The sequence below is a fragment of the Panthera leo genome, chromosome A3, assembly GCF_018350215.1.
Source record: "Panthera leo isolate Ple1 chromosome A3, P.leo_Ple1_pat1.1, whole genome shotgun sequence".
Classification (NCBI taxonomy): domain Eukaryota; kingdom Metazoa; phylum Chordata; class Mammalia; order Carnivora; family Felidae; genus Panthera; species Panthera leo.
The window spans coordinates 114,031,955-114,056,562 of NC_056681.1; the positions used below are offsets into that span (position 1 = coordinate 114,031,955).

Consider the following 24,608-nt stretch of genomic DNA (forward strand, 5'->3'; position numbering starts at 1 on the left):
TATATAATTGCATCCCTACCATGTCATAATTACTTACACTCTTTGATGATCTTAGTTTTTTTAAAATTTATGTAGGTAGTACTTGAAGTTAGAACAATTCATAACAGTCTTCTTGAATTTTTACTAGAGCTCAAATTCTTTTCTTTCAAGTGATAATCACTCTTAGCTTACTGAAGGGCCCCTATTCCTTCCTGCAGTTGTAAAGCAAACTGGTGAAAGAGTCAGAGAAAGAGATATTCCATGGCAGCTTCCTCTGCCAGCTTCCTCTTTTTTTCTTACTCCATAGATGCAGATTCTGCCCAAGAAGCCCCTGCATTGCAGAGGGACTGGAGATCTGTATGATCTGTTTATTTCGCAATTGACAAGGGTAAGGGGGCCTTTATGGGGGAGGTGCTTGGGTGCCCTGAATTTAGCTTTATGAAGCTGGGCTAACACTTATTTGGGGAATAAACTAAAATTTCGTATTTTTAAAAACCCTTTTATGAATTGTTTGTCCTACATCAGTTAAGTGTCAGATTATCATATTAAAAAGCATTTATTATAATGGTGATTTTTTTTTTTTTTTAAAGTCCTGTTCAGAACAAGTCAGACAAACATGATTCACGCTTCTAAAATTCCAATCTGGGATCATTTAGAATATAAATAATATTGAATATATGTAAGTAAAATTTCACAACAATGAAAATTTTAAAAGGTTTGGGGTAAACGTCTGTTTCTATAGCCCATCATAGTTATTCTTTATTAATCTGCTCTGTTCCTTTTCCATAAATCTGTCAATCTGTAGAGTGAAAAAGGGACTTGTGGATATGTCATAAACATTGTGGGTGGTTGTGGTGTCTTTTTCTTGCTGCTAGAAATTAATACCTACTTCCTTGAATTCTGTGTCCACCCTAGAGACCAGTGAATTTTGAGTTGTATCGTCAGACTGTCCTGTATGTGTTTATTAGTTAGTATAGGTATAAGGTGCACTTGGTGTATCTTACGGAAGCCAAGGGTTAAGTTCTGTAGGTCTCACTTGGCAAGGTCATAGAAGTGCCAGAAGTCGTGGTATTTGTAACAGGATAGGATTAAAATATTGAGGAAGAGTTTAATGCTCTTTTAAAATTGTGGAAGGATTGGGCAGATGATTGTAGCTTTGCTTGGTAGTTGAAAAGACTTGACTTGGTGATGGTCTGATGGGCTTATTTTTATTTTTGAGGATATTATTATACCTAGTAGTAAAATAGCTTTGTTTACCTAAAGAGTATTGTATATTTCTGTAATTTAAATAGATATTTTTAGTATTGTGTCTCTCTCTTATTTTTAAATGGTCTTCTTTAAACATTTTATTTGCAGATTAAAAAATTCAATAATATGTATATTATCCTTACCACAATTAATAATGTTCCACTTTTAGTGCCAACACACTGGAAAACTATTTTTATTCTTATACTTCTTAAATGACTTTTTTTTTTTTTTTCTTCTTCTGTTTTCTTTAAGCCATAAGGATGAGTTTACCATTATTCCTGTACTGGTTGGAGCTCTGAGTGAGTCAAAAGAACAGGAATTCGGAAAACTCTTCAGTAAATATCTAGCGGATCCTAGTAATCTCTTTGTGGTTTCTTCTGATTTCTGCCATTGGGGTAAGTTCTAGATGTTAACATATCATGGTAGATATTATATACTTGTGCTTAATGGTATCTTTTCACTGTAAGCTCTGATTTTCTGTTCCTTATCACTTTCCTTGGAGAGTTTTACTTTTAGCCACAATACTTCAAAGTGAATAAAAAAGTCTTTTGGTCATTTAAAAAGGATCAGATTATGATAGTGGGTCATGGATACATTTCCAAAGGCGACTGGTATAATTGGATTCACACTGTGAGGGCATCCTTGCTTAGCTACTTACGAAAGTGGGAGTAAAGATCTTTTAACCCTATTTCCAGGTAGAGTTGTGTGGTAGATGCTCTGAAGTTAGTTTTTTGGTAGATAAAACAAATGTTCTTCTTTAGAAGATAGGAGAGCGCTTTGTGCTATGCCAGTCCTTTACCACCTTTCTTTTTTTGTAATTAGTGTATTTTTTTCTTTCTATTTTTCTTTTGGTGCTTAATTTCTGCTATTAGCTTAGAGCTACCCTACAAAGATTGTAACAGGTTGGCTATTAGCACTGTGGTCTTCATTGGTAATGGTTTATAAGGGTAAGGATTCTGAAGTGATTTTTGTTATTATTGTGAATAAAAAGAGTAAGGAAACTTAACAGTGAATAGATCATAAAATAAGTGAGACATTTGTGGATGCTTCTTTTAGTAAATTTTGATTTTTGATTTCTTTGGATACAATTTGCTCTCCTTTATCCATTGCTGTTCTGGATTATTTCTGAATCCTGTTCCTTTTAGGACATCTCTCATTGGCTTAAGAATGCCAATATCTATTCATCCTTCAGTTATTTCTTTGATTATAGAGAAAACAGAAGGCACAAGACTATAAATTTTAAGATATAGTACTAGAATGGCCAGAAAAACATCCTCAATGAGATATAGGGAGGCCTGGCTTTTATATGTCTTAAGCATTGATTCCTAGAGTTGAGAATATTTATCTGGCCTGGTTAGGCTGATATTTTCTCTTACCTTGCTCTGTGAGTGGTTTTGAGATTTCATTTTAAGAGAACCATCCTCCCTAATGGTATAGATAAGTATTGGGGTTTAAGTCACTGATTTCTCGTCTGGGGCTGATTGTCCTCTGAGGGGGCATTTGGAAATGTCTGGAGACATTTTTGGTCATCACAATGGGGTGGAGGTGGGAAGCGGGGATGCTTTAGGCATCTGCTGAGTAGAGTCCAGAGAAGCTGCTTCATAAACATCCTATAGTACACAGGACAGCCTTCCACATCAAAGAATTATCCTGCCCAAAATGTCAGTAGAGCTGAGGTGGTGAAGCCCAGGTTTAAGGTATGCAGGTAGCTGTACTACCTTGCCAAACTCCCTAAGAGGTTCTCAGGGGTGTTTAGTAATCAGTTCTATTGGCTAGTTTGCTACCTTTGGCAGAAGTTTTTTTTTTTTTTTTTTTTTTATGGATTATAAGTATATTACTTAGATCTGAGGGCTAGGTATTTGCTTAAAAAGAGTTCTTTTCTTAGAAATTCTGAAGTTTAGTCATAGTTGATCTTAAAAACTATATCATTGAAAAAAGGGCTCTTTTTCTTAGTATTCTGAATTTACATTGGTAGTAAAGCATGTCCATATGTTTTAGAAATTAAAAATTCTTAAAAAAATTTTTTTTTATTATTTATATTTTGAGAGACAGAGCTTGAGGAGGGAAGGGGCAGAGAGAGAGAGAGAGAGAGACAGAGAGAATCACAGACTCCAAAGCAGGCTCCAGGCTCTGAGCTGTCAGCACAGAACCTGATGTGGGGCTCGAATCCATGAACTGTGAGATCATGACCTGAACTGAAGTTGGACGCTTAACCTACTGAGCCACCCAGGTGCCCCAGAAATTAAAAATTCTTAAAGCATGTGACCCGTCCCTCTTCACTTTTAAGACCTCTATGAATCACTTTACTTTTAAGATTTAAGTAGTTAGTTCCCCTGATACTGTTCTTCAGAATTGAAGTTCTCCCTCTAGGTTGGTACCATGTGCACTCACAGCATAAATCCACACAAAAATCAGTATAATGCTATAATAGTGCTCTTCTCTGTAAAATCATCCTTTTCACCTCAATAATGAATTCTAAAGCAAACAAGCCCTAGTTCATTACTATATTTAAGTACAATATTGAGAGAGAGAGAGATGAATTTTGTTTTATACCCTACCTAGGTTTTTAGAAAATTATTTAGGCCGTTTGATCTGTGTTCTAGAAAATTTTGGTATTTAAATTATAAGATTTCCTGGTGATAATTACAAAAAAGAACCCCAAGTTTCCAAAGATTGGTAGATGTTATGAGAATTATCCAGAAACTAAAACATATTTATATTTACATTTGGTGGTTAAGTAATAGAACTTTTCCAAGTGTTTGTTTTTCTAGTATGACTATCACTAATAATACCCATTAAGTGCTTATTTTGTACTTATGAAAAAAGCACTGTACTAATTCTTATTGGGAAAGTTGATGAAGGTCTGGTGATAAGTGCAAGGTATTGCATGGATACTATTTCAAAATTGGTGTTTCCCTCTATAATTGTAATAGTAACTGTCATTTTTATAAAGTAAGATTTATTTTCTATTTTATGTGCCTAATTGAAGTAATATGAATCATGGGCTAGTTATGGGTTAAAATGTCTCAGAAATTTTCATGTTTCTTAAATTCATGCTCTGGTGGTGTTGGTCATCTTTTCTGTATTAATGGATGCTATACTCCCACTTCAAAAAACTAGCTTTTTCTTGTGAAGATATTTCTTAATGGTTTCTTCTTCTGTCTTTTTTTCTTTTTTTGTAAAGATACTATATAGATTGCTTTTACTATATCATATTAATGGTAACACTGAATTGTAAATCATTTCATAGGAAGGATTCACTTCCTCAAATATTCAGAGATTTTCAAAGTATCATTGAGTTAAGCTGTCAACACACTGTATATTTCTAAATAGCTGATCTTTGAAAAAAAATTGATTATGGTACAGTTGACAAATTACTCAGATATATACAGTGGAATTTTGTTTTTGTTGAATAGTGGATTAGAGTCCTGGCAGAGACAACAAATTTCATTTCTAGTCATTGTTTATATTATGTCCAGCTTCTGTTAAAAATAAAGCAGGGAATTTGGTGACAGAGACAGTGGGAAACCTGTATGTAATTGGCAGGGTTTTGCCTGGTTGATTCTATTTGTTAGCCAGTGTCCATTACAAGAATGACTTTTTTTTTTTTTTTCAATTGTACTTTGTTTTAAAGATGTTCCATCTCTCAGATCCCATTTAAATTTTATGTGGACTTGAAAATGGCATTAGAGAGAGAAAAAGCAGAAAGACTAAAATATTCTCAAGTTTTCTTTTTGGGTGGGAAAAACTAAGGGAGAGTAGAAACCTGGATTACATTATGCCCCTTCTTTCTGTCCCTTCATTTGAATCCGCATCCTCCCCCCCCCCCACCCAAACCCTCAGCATTTCAATTCTCGCCTTTTATTTTATCGTAAGTCTAATCCACATGGAAATTCATTAGTCAGCCCAATAGAGTGATGTTTCCTAGTAACACTTTTCATAATCCTACCTCATTTCACCCTTCTTGCTGCTACCAGGGATTGTGGCATAAGTGAAGGACATTTGCTGCTAGTAATTGATCTTTACTCTGGTTAGGTAATGTGACCCCTATACTTTTTCTGATCAAGTTCTTGTCCTATAAGATGGCTCCATATAAGAGAATTTTGACTGGCCCTATTTTAGTTTTTCTAATTGGTAGAATTTTCATTCTGTTTTCCTAACTTTCAGTTTTGCTCTTCTCTCTCTCTCTCTCTCTCTCTGTCTCTCTCTCCACGCGCGCACACACACACACACACACACACACACACACACAATGTTTGAACTTTTCTGATCGCTCTGAAATTCATATTTTCAAATTTAGATTATTGATAGCTTTCATTAACATTTTTAACTTCTAAGATGTTTCTAAATGAAACTGGATCTAACAGAAATTGAAATTTTAAAGTTGATTCATTCTTCTATGTAATTTTTCTTTTATGGTGGTTTTAAGTGCAAATCAACTTCAGTAAATTTACTTGGTAAATGTTAATGATAAATTATTAAAATATGAATAAAGTTTACTACAGTCACTTCAGCAATTTTGGATTTTTACATATAAACTTTTATTTGTCTAAGTTTACATAATTTCTCTTTTATAAGTATGTGTCATCTATTAAAAGTGGCATTCCCTTAAATATTTATGATTTTATATCTTAGTTCAGATTTCTACTTTAATATATATTAACGAGTGATTATTCATGCATGCTCTTTTTCCTTTCTGTTGTCAGTCTCTTAGGAGTATACTAGGGTATTACTATTTTCTAAATATTGAAATTGGTTTGAGTATAAGTTAGCTAATTTCAGAAATACATCTTATCGAAGCTTTCATATTCGTCTTCTCAAATTTCATACATACTAATTTGACATATTTAAGTTTTTGATTTTTTGCAAGTATGAGAGAAGACTTTTTTTTTACATTATAACTAAGACTTCAGAATGTAAGGACTATAGTTTTTTATGATTTCAATTATGAATGTCCCCAGTTTAGGCCCTTAGTATAGAATGAATGGCCTCATAGTCTATCTCACAAGTTGTTGTGAGGTTAACTCAAATAATTGAAAATATTTTAATATATAAACATAAAGTGACTAAGTGAATGTATAATAGTACAGTTTTTACTGGACATATGTCTGAAAGTCTGTCTTGTTGACTAATCTTTTGGGAGGTTTATTGATCAACTTTCCAAGCTCATTGTTTATTTCTACAATCCAGTGTATAGCTTAATGTTGAGGTATTTGATATTTTTTTACTTTTTGTTTTGAGGTACTTAAAAAGTAGTGTTGGTTCTTGTACCATTCATTGTTATGTTTGTCCTCATTAGTTGATTGTTGTGTGTTAAACAGACATCCCTGGAGCTTACTCTCCACACTCTGTGAATCCACTCATTAATCACCAGTCACCTTTGGAGATGGGAAAATTACTTACCTGTATTTCTTTTTCTCAGAAAGCGTGCTCTGGAATGGATTCACAAATGAGCTACCCTCCTTCCCTCAAAGAGTAAGGTTTCTGCTTTACAGGATTTTTTTTTTCTTGGGTTATTTTTCCTCTCATCTTTTGAATTTGAAAAGAACTGAGGGAAGGCACCTGAAGAAACTACTGACATACTCACTAGGGGAGTTCCAAAGCTTGTGCTGCCCCTAGGGGCAGTGTCAATGGCTCTTAAAGCTAGAAAGCTCATACTTGGAGTTGAAACAGGGGCTCAAAGAATCCATTTTCCCAGTGTACCTTCTGAAAGGATAAGTTTCAGGTAAGTAATTTTCTCTTACTATGTGATATGCTTTATTCATACTTATAAAAATATGCAAGTCCAGTTCTCCAGGTACATAGGCAACTGTATTTACTCAGTTTAGATGCATAAGCTTTACTGAATGTTAGAAGTATTATAAAACAAATGTCTGATCATGAGTTATATGAAATCATAATATATTTTAAATCAATAAATATTTGATTAAAGGTGCATTTGATAAACAGTGTATTGTGCTAGTGTTGTCATGTCTCTTATTTCTCACTAAATAAAATCTGGATAAACTTTTTAATAATTAGATACAAAAGTGTTTTTTTTTTTTTTTTGCATTCAAATTCCAAGAGGTGTGTAGCTAAAGTGTGTGCATGCATGAGCACATGCACACCAGCCCACACCTATATACACATGTAGGCTAGGATGATGTAAACTATTTACTTCAGATTAGATGTTTTCTGTATGTGTAGTGACCAGAATGAATTACTCAAGTAATTTTTAAATGCTTGTACAATTTTTAAAAATTATTGTAAAGACAGTTTGAGCTGTTTAAGTAAGGTATTTTTTCAGTGTAGTAGCTATATGTAGTGTGGATTTAGCTACTTAGTCAATATATTATTTAGAGCTCATAAGTATTTCTACTCAATTCTTCAGCTACAAAATGCAAGGTAGCTACCTAAAGAGTAGCAAGAGGTAGATAGCAAAATGTTAAACATTTGCTCATCAATCTTCTGTGTATTTTGTCCTTCTTTTTAAATCACATGCTGATTTAATATTTTAAAACATTTGAAACATTTTCTGTATTTTTCTCTTCAGAAGTAGCTTTTAAGTGAATGTTACATTGAAAACTGTCCATACGAACAAGGCAGCATTTTCAAATATAGTTACCCTTTTCACTTATGATTAAGGCAGGTTTGACCAACTTCATTCATTTGAAATGGCAGCTCCGAACTTGGAAATACACAGAAAAGACTTTCCAGTAGCAAATGGTTATCACAAAGTCCATGCATTTTACTCTGCACCTGAAGAGTAGCAGTTTTCAGATTAGATGATTGTGTCCCAGTCACAGGGTTTATTGACAGCTAAAACTAATAGCTATTTCCTGAAGCAAGAAAAAGAATACATTAGTATAACCTGAAGCAGTTCAAGTTCGAAGAATATTCACTGTGATTGCTTCCAAGGATATTACTCTTACTATAGTTGACAGTGAGTCAGAATTTTCTTGACTAAGATTATTCATTTAATTGTTCATTCATTTCACAAATGATTTGGCATAACTCTATCCAAAAAACTTTGAAATAGAAGTAGAAATTTCGTACTAATGAATTGAATCAATGAGTTATTGGGACAGGCTTTAGATTTGTCTTTGAGCCTTCCAATAGCCACCTGGAAAATAGGAAAAATAGGGTTATAGAGTCTCATTATTAGGTAGGAGTAAGTACATACATTCTGTAAAGAAAAACAAAACTAAGCCTAACTCTAAATTTTGAAAGAAATGTATGATGAGTTATTTAACATAGGGGCATTGAGTGATGAATTGTCACTATGTAAGAATTTTTTCAGTGCAAGGACTGTAATGGATCTCATAGTTATGGCAACATTTAGTAATCTTCAGTGTTTACAAAAAAAGTTGTTGTATCCAGAAAGCAGATAATCGTCTTAGAATCCTATTGCTGATTCTAGGATATCATGAATTATAAGATGCAATACTGATTTAATAGAAGCTCTTGAGGGAAAGTAAGAACTGCTACATTGAGTAATTGTACATAGTAATGTATGTGAAAAGCTAAAATGTGAAAGTTAAGGAAATACAGTATATTATAGAAAGATGACCATCAAATATGACCAACATCAACATGTAAAGGAAGTGTTGAGAACTATGATGTGTGGTTTTTTTTTTTTCCAAAAAAGAGCATCAAAGAAGTTTTTTTATTTTCCGTTGCTCGTCATTTCTAGTAAGATTAAACAGAAAACTTAGAAATCATAATTATCCAGCTGGAGAAACCCATCTTCTCGGGTGTGAAGATAATAATTGTATATGTGAACTTTGGTGTAAAAATGAAGCTACAAGACACATAGTGTGTGCATACATGACTGGTATACTCTAATACTTTTTAAGTGCATTGATGGATCTTTAAAAATGACTAAATACAAAAGTAATGAGTTCCTACATAGGCATCACAGAAATAAATACAAGTGTAGATGTATCTGAAATACAACATAATCAGTGGAATAAGATAACCACAATTAGTTATGAATATATTTAACTTTTGGTTTTTATGTAACTATAGTAGGAAGCAAAATGTATTACCTGAGCCTTTTGTTTTCTGTCTTCTTTTCAAGCTTCTTCCATTTTACCCTCTCTTGGAGAAGAGCTAAACGTTGAATGTTCTGTGCTTGTACTCTTACTGAGATTTTGTCAGAGTAGGACTATTTATTATATTTATTCTTTTGTGCCTCCTATTTTAAGGCACCTGTATTGCTTTTTCAAGTAGAGAGTTTTGCAAAAATGAGATAAATTTTTTTATTGAGGTCATAAAAATCACATAAGCCATGTGTTTCTCTGACCTGCAATTTTTTTTTTTTTTCTGTAATAGAGATCAAATCTTTGTACTTATCCAGCAAAAGCTAAGCTTCCATTGATTTGTTACATTGAGATAGTTTTCTTAAACCAAATTTCCTTGAATCGTATTCTTTGGGTTTACCTTCCGTTACAGACTGATACAATATGTTTAACATTGCTTCTAACTTTTAAGCTGTTTTGTTTCCTTAGTCTTTTGTATTGCTCGTCACTTTAAGGTTCTACAGTTTGAAATAGTTTTTAACATCATAAAACACTGTTGATATATCATTTCTTTATCACCTTCCCAAATATGCCTTTTATTTTTATGTACAAGGGCTCTTGGGAATGATTCTCTCAGAGGCTTAAGCTGTGCTTTGCCCTCCATGAGAACTGAAATTATTTGGTAAGCGCTTGCTTTCTTTTTAGCTTCTAATTTTTCCCTATTTTATTTTGTACATGATATTTGTTTCAAGGTCAAAGGTTCCGTTACAGTTACTATGATGAATCCCAGGGGGAGATTTATAGATCCATTGAACATCTAGATAAAATGGTAAGTCTTTCAGGTGTGGGTTTTAATGCTCTAAGGTGTTTTCTTTCATTTCAGTTTAGTGATTCAAGACTTAATATGTTGAATTATACAGTGGACTAATAATTCTTTCCCTACCTACCTAACTAAATGTGCAAAATATAGTTTATCATCATATGAATATTGATTATAAAAATAATCCCTTTTCTATTAGTTGAAATTTCCTTTATCTTTTTTTGATTAATGAGACTAAGAATAATTAGATTTGGATTTTAGATGCTATTTGGGGGAGTGTCTCAGGTTTAGGGAAGACAGGATACTAATGCCATTACTTATTTTTAAGCAGAAACAACCACAGCAAATTCTTAGTTTATTTTATTATTTAATTGTATCTTTTGGCCATTTGGATTTTCTGAAATGGTGTTTCATTTTGTTGTTTTATATATAGAATTTAAAAATATGATTGTATTCTTACATGGCCCAGGACTACAGTAGACATTGATCTTGCTGTCATTTTTCTTGAAGTAGTACAGTAGTCATAGTACTTGTTTTCATATTTAAAAAGTCATACAAATAATTTTGTTTTTTTTTTTTACCTAAAATAGAATATTAAATATAGCAGATATCTCACTGATTGGAACAGAATATTAAATATAGCAGATACATCATTAATTTGAACAGAATACTAAATATAGATGAATCTCTAATTTGAACAGAATATTAAATATAGCAGATAAATCACTAATTTGCTCTGACCTTTGACATCATTTTAGTTCCCTAGTCCTCAATTTGTCATCTCTAAGATAAGAGACTTGGAGTAGGTGGTCTCTATAAACTCCATCAGACTTTAAGCCTGTGATCTGTTAAAATCAACTTTACCCCTGTTTGAAAAGCCTTATGCATATGTTTTAGTACAAGAATATTTAGTCTAAAGTAGATAAAACATTTTAGTAAAGAATCTGGATCTAAAACTATAGCTGGGCTATTATCTTGTATATTTTATTAAAAGCAAAATGGAATGAATGCAAATTTAGTTACTTAGGAGATTTTATCATATTTAAATTTATCTTGTTACTTAGATCCAATTATGTCTGAACACTTTTGCTTTGGAATTTTGTTTGGATTTTAATCTACTGACTTTTTTTTTGCCTTTATGATGTTGTTGTTTCAGTCTTTAATTCTTTTCTGGCTTCTCCTTCTGATCTTATTCTTCTGAGGCTTAGTGCTCACTTGCCTCAGAAAACTTTTCTGGTTCTGTTGTCATTTATTTTTTTCATGTAGCAAGTGGTTAATGGGTGTCTAATGCGTGTCTGGTACTGTGTGAAGTATTGCAGATGTTAAGAAGAGAAAACATTGTTTCCCACTTCATGGAACTTACAGTGTAGTCATTGAACAGACTTAGAAGCTATTATGGTGTAGAGATGTAAGAGATATTTAGGACACACACTCTCCTTATTGTTCCATGAAAATGACATACATGTGCCTAGCTTAGGACTTTTGCCCTTTCTACACTCGACTGTCTCACTTACTCTGTGGCTTTGCTCTGCTTCACCTTCCCAATGGTACTGGCTGCCCTGTTTAATTTTGCATCATACCCATTTAGCATTCCCAATCCACTTAACCCTGCTGCAGTTTTTCTTTCAACAAACTAAATATTGTACTTATCACAGTTTTGTTAGGAAATTTATTTTGTTCTCTGACGTATCCAAAGTGCTTAGAGTCGTGAGTAGAACATTAGTAGGTGCTCAATAAATATTTTTCAAGTGAATGAATTAGTGAATATAATCTTCCTCCGTACATAATTAAATTAAGCAAATACCCTAACTGTAATATGACAAAGAAATAAAGGGAAAGTAATTTATAATAAACTAGTATATTTTTTAATAGTGTAAGCACCCAGATGCCAACTATATTAGGAGACATTATGAAGTAGTTAAATGCTTCCACATTGTATCATTAATATAACAGCTACCAATCCAGACCTAAACAGTTATTTTATATTTGTGACTCACATTGCTAAGCTGTGTTGCAGGGTGACTCGATTTCCCAAAATGGTGAATAATTCTTAGTAAAGTTGTAACCTAAACAAAATATAGCCTTCCCTCAGTTTACGTGATATGGAAATTCCTGGCGAATCTACTGTATATTAAAACCAGGCAAAACTTCTTAGTATTTATATATAAAATAGGGTTAAGGGTATAAAGAATTATACATGATTGTTTCATCTATGTGGACATGTCAGAGTGCTTTGGGATGAGAACAGTTATTTGTGTGGAGGACAGTCCTGTGTTAGAGGACAATCAGCATCCTTGGACCCCACTCACTAAATTTCCCAGTAGCATCTTCTAATTATTGGGACTTCGCAAAAATGTGCCCACAACTTTCCATTACGCCCCTATGGTAAACCGTTCTTCTATGACCCTACCCTACTTAAGTTTTCTTCTCAATATTAATTACTGTGTGACTTGTTATTTGTTGATTTGTTTGGTGATACCCTTCCCTATTAGGTTATAAGCTTTATGAGATCAGGATCTTTGTCCATTTTTTTTTTTTTTTTCAGCCTTTCACTGGGTACTAAATATATATAGTTATTGAGTGAATCAATGGAAGAATGGACAGGGTAGCGGTGAGAAATGAAGCTAGAGAATCTGGAGCAGGCTGTTTAAAGGGTATTAAATAGGAAAGTGATAAAATCAGATTGTATTTGAATAGATCACATAGCTGCTGTGTAGCAAGTAGGCTGCGTGGGAGGTCAGAAGAGAAATCAGCAGACCAGTTTGGTAATCCAGGTGACAGATGGTAATTTAGACAGTGGATAGGGTGGTGATGGTGGAAGAGAGGGACAGAGTGGATATATCCAGTGTATTTAAGAGATAGATTGATGATAGGACTTGGAGATTGCTTGAACTTGCTGAGGAAGGAAGTATCAAGGATAGCTTCTAAATTTCTGACTTATGCTGCTGGTTGCATGTTGGTACTATTCACTTAGGTTTAAAGCACAAGAAGATAGGACTGATGTTTTCGGAAGTAGGGAAATCATAAATCCATTAAGGATGTGTTATATTTGCTGTTGCCTTTAAGATATCCAAGTGGACATGTCAGTCAGGTAGGCATTTGGATTTTCATTTTGCTAGTTATTTTCGAGTGCACTTACAGTCCTAGGCACTGTTGGAGATATGGCAGTAAACACACTTGCTCTCACAGAACTTTTTTTCTAACAGGAGGAGATATATATACATATTTTATATATATATATATATATATATATATATATATATATATATATATATATATATATATAAAATATGTATATATATTATAAAGGTAAGGGTATGTATAAGTTAGTTTCCAATAGTGATATGTGCTATACAGAAAATATAGAAAGGGTTTTGAAATGGTAAATGATTTGAGTGATTGGTGACTGAGTGATTGTAGAAATACTTCCCTGCGGAGAGACATTACGCTGAGATAGTGATGGTAAGAAGGAGCAAACCAAATTCAGATCTGAGGAGAGAGCATTCTTGACAGAAGGAACTCCCTGTGCAAAGATGGGAAAGAGGCTGGTGTGTGAAGAAAAGGAAAAAAAGGACAGTGTTGCAGGAGTGCAGTAGGTAAGGCTAAGAATGGTACAAGCTGTGGCAGGAGGGACAGACAGAGAGCAGATAATGGAGGACTTTATATTCTAGGGTAAGAAATGTATATAAGTACAAGGGGAAGTGAAAATGATGTAATCACATTCTTTTAAAGGTTATTCTGGTGGTTGTGTAGAGGATGGATTCTACATAAGGTTCAAGAGTAGTAATGATGGACATGGGCAGTAGTTGAGGGGAGAGATGATAGTAACTTGGACTAGGGTGGTATAAGTGGATATGGAAAGAAGTTGGTAGATTTGAGATCTCTTTCAGAAGTATTAAACAGAGCTTTGCTAAGGAATTAACTATATTGGCTTGAAGCCCAGAGAATAGGCCTGGAGTAAGTTTGAGAGTTCTAACAGGTAGATGGTAATCAGAGCCAGACCAGAGGTAAGACTGTCTACTATAGTAATCCTTAACCTTGTCTTTATAACCTAAATCATCCATGGAACTTTTTCAAAATAGACTTGCCCATACCTGCCCCAGGAGATCGCCTTTTGGTAGTATGGAAAGAGTCCTAACATCTTTTTACTCCTAAATTTGCTTTGTTAGGTGAATTTAAACTGTCTTACTATAGCCCCTAATCTGTTTAAGTAGAACAAAATTTCCTATTTATCTGTCTTCCCTTGTTTTCTATTCAGCTCTTTAAATCATTAGTCAACTTTAATTAAGCAACATTTAATTTTGCACAGGTAAGAATTTGTGAATCCATGAGTTGATGCTTTTAGCACAGAGATATGTTCTCCCCAAAATATTAGTTTACCCGGTGCTCTGAAGTCACCAAACATAGTGGCATTCTTTGGAACTCTCTAGAACTGTGGTCACATTTAAAAACTTTAATATTATTTACTATTCTATGTGTGTGTGTATATATATATATATATATATATATATATATATATATATATATATATTTATATATAAATATCCGTACTTAATTCTTTTAGTCTTCTTTTTTTTTTTTTTAATTTTTTAAATGTTTTTATTTTATTTTTTGAGACAGAGAGAGACAGAGCATGAACGAGGGAGGGTCAGAGAGAGAGGGAGACACAGAATCTGAAGCAGGCTCCAGGCTCTGAGCTGTCGGCACAGAGCCCGATGTGGGGCTTGAACTCATGGACTGTGAGATTGTGACCTAAGCTGAAGTCGGACGCTTAACTGGCAGAGCCACCCAGGCGCGCCAGTTCTTTTAGTCTTCTAATTCTATATTGATTGTTAGCTATTATTAAGAGAAGTAGCTTTGTTTATCTTTCTTGATGTATATTATCAGTTAGGCAGATAGACCTTGGTTTCTTACTTTGAGGCAGAGCAAAAAGAGTAACATTTATCCGTTGGCATCATTCTCATAATTCTCCTGAAATTGTTGCCTTCTCTGGTAGCTTCTAAGTCTTTGAAATTAGAACTTTTGTTCAAAAGTATATGTAGAACCAGTAAGCTTAAGATTGGCTTCTAAGTCTGCATCCGATTTACCATACTTTAGATGTCCAAAATCACCAGGGCATAATTTTTAAATTTTTATTTAAATAGACTGGGATACAATTACTGAATATTGAGTATTTGCTTCTTATTAATATGTTTGAATTTGATATTTGATTTGATAGTTGACTTGGAGTCTGATATTTGTGGTCCCTTTCTATTTATAGAATTTTTAAATGGCTCATAAGTGTTCCGTTCCTTTATTAGCGTGCTCTAAATTCAAGTTATAAGTCAATTCTGGGGGATTGGAGTAAATGGGTTGAAATAATCAGAATGGTTAGTTCCATACATATAATCACGTATGTATGTCTTTATGCATATATGTATATATGTACACTCATTGTTAGATTCTTATATAACCTGATTTTTAACTGATTTATATAACCAAATGGTGAATATCCCTCTGTATATTCCTTTTCCAAAGTGCCATTTTATGTTATAAATTATTTCATTCATTCGAGAACCATATTTTAGTTTATGTGTGCAATCTTTTGAGAGCAAATATAATTGGATGGTTCTCTAGATGTATTAGCAAATGTTAGCAATTCTGAATTGTAATTATTATGCCTTTTGAAGTTTGATAAAATGAAAAACTATTTATAAAATTTTAGGTACAATCTGTTCAAAATTAGTGTGTAATAAAGTTTTGGCTCTTTTTGTTATCAGGAAAATCTTGTTACATATAGTTACTAAAGTAAGTAAAAGGGTTTCTAGGTTCCAAAAACAGAAGAAAAACAGCTTTTCCTCTTATTGCAAAATAATTGTATCTCTAACATTTGAATATCTTGGAATTGAATTATGTGAAAAAGATATGTAAAGAAAAATATATAGGAAAATAAACTGGATCTTCCAGATGTTGTAATTGGGGGAAAAAAAGTAACTAGTTACAGGAGATATAGATTCTGGAAGTGTTACAATAGAATTGGCTCCTGATTATGTTTTTGGTAATTAGTACTTTGCAATTTCAGTAATCATAGTGACCAAAGCAGAACATACTTTAAGACATTGATTTTTGTGTACTTTGGAGATTATTTACTAGAAACATTAAAGATACATAAGTACATACATACATATTTTATATATGTCACATAACGTAATTTTTTTCTGTACCACTATTGATGTAGACCAGTGTGTCATTATGGACATTGCCAGCTTATTTATGATTCGGCAAAGAGGATCTGAAAGTGTCATTGTAGCCATCTTTGTAATGTATTTTCCTTCCAAATTTACTCGTAGTCCTTTCATTTAATTTGAACTTGAGCTACTTTTCTTCCTATTCTTTTGTAAGTGAAATTGTTCATATTTGTCTACTCCTATTCTTTCTTTTTTTTTTTTTTATTTTTTTTATTTTTTTATTTTTTTTTTTTCAACGTTTATTTATTTTTGGGACAGAGAGAGACAGAGCATGAACGGGGGAGGGACAGAGAGAGAGGGAGACACAGAATCGGAAACAGGCTCCAGGCTCCGAGCCATCAGCCCAGAGCCTGACGCGGGGCTCGAACTCACGGACCGTGAGATCGTGACCTGGCTGAAGTCGGACGCTTAACCGACTGCGCCACCCAGGCGCCCCTACTCCTATTCTTTCTTGAACTTAGGCCAAGGTTTTATAATATCTTCTTTTAAGAGAGCTATTTATTAGTATGTTGCTTCTTAGCACTGCTGTCTTTAGGGTGATTTTTTTCCCCCATAAAACTTCTTTCACTCTAAGATTTTATCTTGTCGCCTCTTACAGAAAGCAGAATATTTCCTTTTCTTACCTTGCCTCCCTAAATGTATACTCATCTCTCTAATATATATATATCCTTACTTTAGAAAATGAGGCCTCAATGATAATATGGGATTAATTATGTGTTTGTAGTAATAAAAAGACATGGTTTTAGTTCTTATGTCTTAAAGTCCTCTAAAAACGTTTGCTCCTTTTTTGTGTTTGTTACTTTAGAGGGAGATTGCTTCTGGGTGATAATATTTAAAACTAAATTAAATTTGGGACGCCTGGGTGGCTCAGTCAGTTACACATCCGACTTCAGCTCAGGTCATGATCTCCCAGTGCATGTGTTTGAGCCCTGCATGGGGTTCTGTGCTGACAGCCCAGAGCCTGGAGCCTGCTTCCGATTCTGTGTCTCCCTCTCTCTCTCTGCCCCTCCCCCGCTCCTCCCCCCTCCCCCACTCTCTCTCCCCCCCCCCAAAGATAAATAAACATTGAAAAATTTTAATTTAAATTAAATATCATAGATAAACTTTTTTTTTTTTTTTTGATAAACTTTTTTTAAAAGGGAAGATTTTTGTTGTCTTAATCAGAGTCCTGAATTTTCAGCTTTGTCAGTTAAAACTGTGTATTCGTTTAGGATTGCCACTTGGGATTTGACATTACAGGCTTTTTTACTCATTACTTGGAGAGTCAGCATAATGATAGATTCCCTCTGCCCTTGTCCCCCCTCAAGGTAGAGAGTTAGCTTTCAGTCTGAGGATTTCTTGTTGAAGGCTGCTAAATTTCTCAGAAACCCACATCGTGATGGATATAGGCTTTTGGAGTTCATGATGTTTGTTTTGTATCTTAGATCCTCACTGTTTCATATTAGATTTAAGTTCATGCCAACAGATTCTCAATGTGCTAGGCCCTAGGCAAGATTCTCATCACCTGGACTTCAGATTCTTTGATCATATCTTCTAGTATTTTAGGGAATAGACGATTAAGCATATTTGAGAAGCACTTAGTTTCTTCATCTTCTGCGAATTTTGGCAGTAGTATTAAATTAGCATTTTCATCTCCTTGGAATTTTGGTAACAGTAATTTAAAAATTGTTAGCATCAAAATATAAATATATACAAAAGAATATATGCCAATGTTCTCTATTACTTCATAGATATCCTCTTTCTCATTATCATTATTGCTGTTGTTTGCAATACTTTATGAATTTTCCAATTGGAGACTTTCACTCATGAGAAAAGCCTTATTTTTTCTCTGTATCCCTTTATAAAAGTGCATACCCTTTCACTATCTTTATTTGTCAGAGAATTGATTGTAATGGAATTGATTCTTGTCCTTGTAGGTATATAACACACTTTAGGGAATTAAAAATTTAATTTTAATCCCTTAGTTTTCATCATCTCAATTTTTTCTTTTCCCTTCTGTAATTTAACCATTATATCTTAATTTTGAACACGTTATTTAGTAGTGTCTTCTCTACATGTATAACTTTATATCTTTCTCTATGAAGCTTCTTGGCCAGCCATTTTGAATTCTTTGTCTTTAACAAATTTGAGCATTAAGTTTTCTTCTCTTTGAATTTTTCATGTCAATATATAAATGTGAGAAGTTTGTTCAAAATGTACATTAAGATTTTAATATTAAAACATATAACAGAACCTCAGTGTTGCCTAATTTGCTGATGAGTATAATTCTATTTAAGGTAAGCTGTCCCAACTTCATCCAGAAACAATAAAAGTTCTCTCAAAATGTGTGTACCAGTTACAACTATGTGAGAGTATTTAAAGAATTGTTTGTATGTCTCTTATACTATATGAAGCAGAGTAAGTCAGTGAGAAAGAGCCTCATATTAGAAATTTAGAGGCAAGCTTTTAACTGTTTTTTTTTTTTTTTTTAATGCCTCAGTTTCTTCATCTTGTAGGAAGTTATATCTTGATTATCCATATGTATGGAAGAGATTTGTAACTCCATCTCTGCATTACTACTTGGTTTGGAAATATATTGTGTCATTTTCTTTGTACCAGAATCATGATACTAATTGTTTATCTTAGGTTTAAGTTTTTGTTCATATTTCTCTGAACTTGCACCATATGTCACTGGAGACTGTTGACCTGGAAGCCTCCTGGTCTGTAAGGGAAAACAACTTAGCACATTAAACACTGGTTGTGGACAGATCTGAGAGTGGCTAATTGATGTGCAGTCAATTGAAAGTTGACTACATACACACAACTATCTTTCAGATGTATTTGCAGGAAAGTGTGATGATATTTATGAATGACTTGAATACTCTGAAAACAGGTTCTTTATAAAATTAAATTTTCATGCTGCCACTGCAGTACTTGTATGCAACCTACTGATCTACTGATTACTGTCATTTTTCAGATGAGTGTTCATCTGATTACTCTAGGTGCTTTTCCACTGCTGTTGTTTTAAAACATGTTGAAATATGATTTAAAAACCACACAAAATATAGCAGTTGATTCCCTGGTTAAACCACAATTTACATTCCTCTCAGAGTATGTTAGTCCAGTCTGTTGGACACAAATGTAAAATATTTTACCTGCATTAGAAAACAAGGTAAGGTAATTGGTGAATGAATGAGAATCAGTGATTTATTTGCTTTATTAAAGGTGCTCTCTATTATTGTACTATGAACACATTATTTAAAGGCATTTGCAGAGTATGGAATTTAGTGTGAATAAGTGTCCAAGTCATAGTGGTTGTTTTAATAATATTAATAAGATTTTTGATTCTGAATTAAAATCTTAAATATAATGCATTATAGTTGAAGGTATAAAGAGAGAAAAAGATTTTTAACAACTATTCAAAGAAGGACGATTTTGCTTAAGCATTTATCTTTTATGAGCTTTAAATTAATTAAAATATGGTAGCTTTTTCTTAGTTTGTGCTATCTTTTTATCACATACTGATAATTCAGAATGCCTTGCATGTTATGTTTAAGTGTATGTTATGGAATTAGCTAAATTATAATAAACTTTTAATTATTTATGCCAGTGGCAGGAGAAATATGGTAGTTATGGGGAAAAACCAGCCATATGTCAAATTTAATTTTAGATTTTATATGAACATTTTCACAGCAGATTTACTTTCCTAAATATATTTATATAAGAAAAATATAAAATTGTGAAATGTTTGAGGATTGTGACCCAAGTGGTAACTGGTGATGGTGCTGTAGAAACATACCAGGAGGTCAGAAAAAACTAAAACTGAAGATTGGAAGTGTTCTGTTACTAAAGTATAGCTATTGTTTAGAGTTGACCATAATGAGATTACCTTTGATGAATGAGTTGGATATTTCACAAGGATTACTTAATGTATTTTCTTTACTTCTCTTTAACTAAAAAATTATGGTTTTTAGCTCTAAGTAACAGTTTTAAAATGTCATGAGAAAATAATAAATTATGTACCTTTTTCTTTGTCTTTCATCTTCTTTTTCTCTTCCTTTTTTAGGGTATGAGTATTATAGAACAATTAGACCCCGTATCTTTTAGCAATTACTTGAAGAAATACCATAATACTATATGTGGAAGACATCCCATTGGGGTGTTATTAAATGTGAGTATCCTTAGGAAGCCTTAATTTTTAACATTTGATCCTGTGATGTTTCAAAATATCTTAATTATTATCATCTGTGCTACCTTATTAGCATTGTTTTTAGGTACATATAATAAATATTCTTTTTAGTACACTTAAGATAATTTGGATTTCCATTATTTTGGTTACATGAATAAAGTTTTTACTGGAAGACAGGCCAGTGCTTTCTTTTAAATATCGAAAAATAATTTAGAATAGAAGCCTAGTTTTTCTCTTGACTCACAGCCAATATGTTCTTTGGTAATAAGTAACCTTATTAATTTTTCGGTTTTATTTAATGTTCTAGACTCCATAAAAAATAAACAGAAGACTCTGTTCTTGAACTTCAGATACTCATAATTTAGTAACACAAGACAGATGGCATGTATATATTTTTCTCTTTATAACAATAATATTTCATGTAAAGAGTAGTAAGAGGCAGAAGTTTCAGGTAGTTGGATTTTTGAAAGAGATAATAACAATAATTTTTCCTCTAATAAATAAAACAGTATGGCATTCCTGAAAGAAAATGTGAGACTTTTTAAGAAAGAAGAAAGTGTATATACTCAGGAATGAGAGGAGGAAGCAATAATGTGTTCATTGTTTGGAGAGGCAGAGAAATCACGGAGAAGGTAATGTTAGTCTAGAACAGGGTAGGGTAGGACCTTGAAGTCCAGTTTCGTTTAGTGTAATTTGATTTAGTACATTGTGGATTTTTAGGAATGGTTTTCTCTTAAGCAGTATTGGCTGGAAGAAGAGCCTGTTCAGGGCTTTAAACTAATTCTTGAAATTTAAACTAGGTAAGCTGCACTAATTTCCTAAAGTCTGAATTGGAGCAAATAAAATTTTAGTGAAGTAAATGATGAACTAATCCACAATTAAAGTAAAAATCCTGGTTTACCTCTTAGATTTAGAACTTAATTTATATATGTATTTCACATTTCGTCAAACTTAGACAAAGAAGAGACTCCAGTATTTCATGACAGAAGTGGCTCCGATTTGGTTTAGAGAAAAGAGAGGTATATTTTTCTTGAAAGTGGCCTTATTAAATATAATAAAGGTAGGGTGAAAGATGACTGATACTTATCAAGAAGCTAGGTTAGTAGAAGTTCTTTGAGAGAATGAAATAAGGAGTCCTCTGTTTTACCTATTTAATATGTGACAAGATATTCAAGAAACAAATCAAGAGAAGAGTAAAGAATCTAGGCTTCAGCTGTGAAGCAGACAAAGTTAAGCCACCAGCACATTCAAAGAGTACTCACTTTTTTATTATGAGGTCTGTTGTAACAAATTTTTTTTTCCCCCCCAGGCTATCACAGAGCTCCAGAAGAATGGAATGAATATGAGCTTTTCCTTTTTGAATTATGCCCAGTCAAGCCAGTGTAGAAACTGGCAAGACAGTTCAGTGAGTTATGCAGCGGGAGCACTCACGGTCCACTGAAGCTCTGAATCCTCAGGGATGCCACCTGCACATACTCATTCTCTGTCCGGGGTCCCAGCCTAGCCCTTACCAAGATACTGGTCCTGGTTTGGGGGGATTCTGAAACCTCAAACTAATAGAACTTTCTTCTCTTCTTTTCTAGTAGGTGTAGTCCTTCCTTAATTTCAACTCATTAAAAAATGCTTTATAGTTTAGGGCAGTGGAAGGAAGGCTGGCATCAAAATATTTTGATCAAAAAAGATGGCAATGTAAAGGCCCAGTTGTGGGAGACAGTTTTTTTGAGAGTAACTTGTAAAGCATTTACCATATCCTAAATTTGCACTCTTTGCAGACTTGTGCACATATATTCCGCTTTCAGAATAGTTTTGCAAATTGTACACAAACAAACAAAAAAGGGTGGAAGCTTTTTAATAAAGAAATTGCATTTATAAATGATCTGTATTAGAATATAATAAATCTCCAGTTATAGTCAATTACTACCCGTGTTGTACAACAGATACCTTCTATTTTAGTTGCTAATAAAGGGCTACACAACTCAAAATAGTCTGATTTAAACTTATTGCTCTGTGGTACATAAGAAAATTGTTTTTTTATTAATTCCATCTCAGAATTTTTATGTTAAAAGTGGTAAACTTCAGCTCATGTAGAGATATGTTAGGATGTATTTTATTTTTTACATATTTATGTGATTTTTTTTATCACAGATAGAATCATATTTTAAAGTTAGCTTTTAAAATTACATATAGTTTGCCTTTTTGTGTGTGACATCACTTTGTGTCATTACTATATTGTAACGATATAAATTCAAGATTGGTAAAAGAATGTAGATGTAGTCCTTTCCTTCAAAGATTGTGTTTGATAGGCACTAGTCTGCAAATGAGGAAATGTTGAAGAGTATTCTTAGTGATTTTTAAATCATTGCAGACCAAACACTACTGCTATGCCTTTGTAGTGCTTTTAAGCAGTTTGACTCTCTATTTGAATTTATAGCAAGAAATCATTAACAATAACAAAAACAAAAAAAGCCACTGGATTTTCTTACAGTTCTACAAATTTTTTTGTCATGATTTTTGGTGCGGCTCTTCCAACTAAAATAATGGTATGGTGTTGTATTTCTTTTTTTAGCATAGACCATTCCTCGTCACTTCGGGGGGAAAAATATATAAATATATATAATTTGATTAGTTAATTATTGGCCACCATGCATGTATTAGATTATACCTGTTTCAGTATAACACTGGGTATCTACATCACACTGGAGAGCATTTGTATCTTCAGTCTTATGCCGGAATAGCACAATTTTTAGATGCCTTGCACCAATTTTATTTAAAGATTTGCATTTCTTAGTTACTAAATATCAACTTTCTATACTCAAGAATTGAGAAAAAATAATGTTTCGGATTCAAAACTACCCACCTATATGTGTATGGAAATTATACTTGTACACGTTAATGATTTATTTCCCATCACTTAGGTATACTTTTGAGTACCGTAAATATTTATTCCTTATTTATTATACAGACTATAAACATTTTAAACTTGACTACAGAGTGCATTTTTATTTTCTGAGTATAAAATGGATACATGATTATTATAGAAACTTTAGAAAATACTGAAAAGGATAAAGAAGAGAAAAAAATTGTCTGCAACTTCACTATCCAGAGATAACACTGTTAATATTTTTTGTATCTCCTCTCATTCTTTGTCTATGCTATTTATATGTATGAGTGTGTATATGTGTTTGTGTGTGTGCATAATAACAAAATTGAGATTATATTGACCATATAGTTGTATATCCTACTTTTTATAACTTCCTAAGTACTCCCCCATATCTTGGAAAGTGTGGTTTTTAAAAAATGGCTGCCTAATATTTTATTGTATGAATATATACCATAATCGAACCAGTTCTCTCTTTGGATATCAGATTGTTTCTAGTATTTCACAATTATAAATAATAGTGGGATGAACATCTTTGTATGTGAAATTTGAACTGTATATTTGACTAGTTCTTAAGGATATATTCATGGGAGTGGGATAATTGGTTTAGATGGTGAGAACTTTTTAGGCACTTTAAAATATGGCCAAATTACCCTTCAGAAAGTTTGTACCAAATTAGCAATACATGACTACCCATCATACTTCCCCTTCTCCACTATTGATTATTATTTTCTAAATTTTTGACAATTTGTTAAGCAAATAATTGGTTGTACTTTTGATCATTCTAGTAAGAGTGGCTTTACCGTGAATACATTTTTTTTTTCCTTCTGTGATTTTGTAATTGATTGATTAATAGAAAACATGAGAGGATTGCTTAGCTTGAGTGGGTGACACCCCTGTGAATATGTTTACTGTGCGTTTGAAACTCTGGAATATTTCACCATCACTCTACCCTTTCCTAGAATATGAGCATATCTTTCATACTCAATTATGAAGTAGAAAGACTTCCAAACTGGTAGTTGAGTACTGGATTCTAGTTCAGTCTGTGCCACTGTTGAGTTCTCTTACCATAAATATTTTGTGTTCTATTGAGACATTCTCATCTGTAAAATGTGGATGTGATCTTTTAAGGACATTTTAGTATCAAAGTATTTTAGTGTTGGGACTATTCTTTAGAGATTCTGGTGTCACTTAAATGTTAAAAAGCTACATGATTAAATTAGATTAGAAGTTTTATCTAATTTCAACTCTGCATACATAAAAATGAAAGTCTTAACACAAAAGGGAA

The 24,608-nt window shown here is 33.0% G+C and overlaps 1 protein-coding gene across 5 annotated transcripts in view; it reads left to right on the forward strand.

The window, feature by feature from the left end:
• MEMO1 (mediator of cell motility 1) overlaps positions 1-24,153 on the forward strand; it is a 125,291-nt gene extending 101,138 nt beyond the window's left edge. For 3 of the 5 annotated variants that reach the window (XM_042933308.1, XM_042933307.1, XM_042933304.1), the window contains 4 exons: positions 1,480-1,622; positions 9,980-10,056; positions 20,320-20,424; positions 21,752-24,153. In XM_042933308.1, the coding sequence (XP_042789242.1) occupies positions 1,480-1,622; positions 9,980-10,056; positions 20,320-20,424; positions 21,752-21,883 (457 nt within the window). In that variant the 3' untranslated portion in view covers positions 21,884-24,153. Of the gene's footprint in view, positions 1-1,479; positions 1,623-6,649; positions 7,144-9,979; positions 10,057-20,319; positions 20,425-21,751 lie in introns of those variants that run through there. The other 2 variants (XM_042933306.1, XM_042933303.1) reach the window with 2 other exon arrangements.
• The last annotated feature ends 455 nt before the right edge of the window (positions 24,154-24,608 follow it).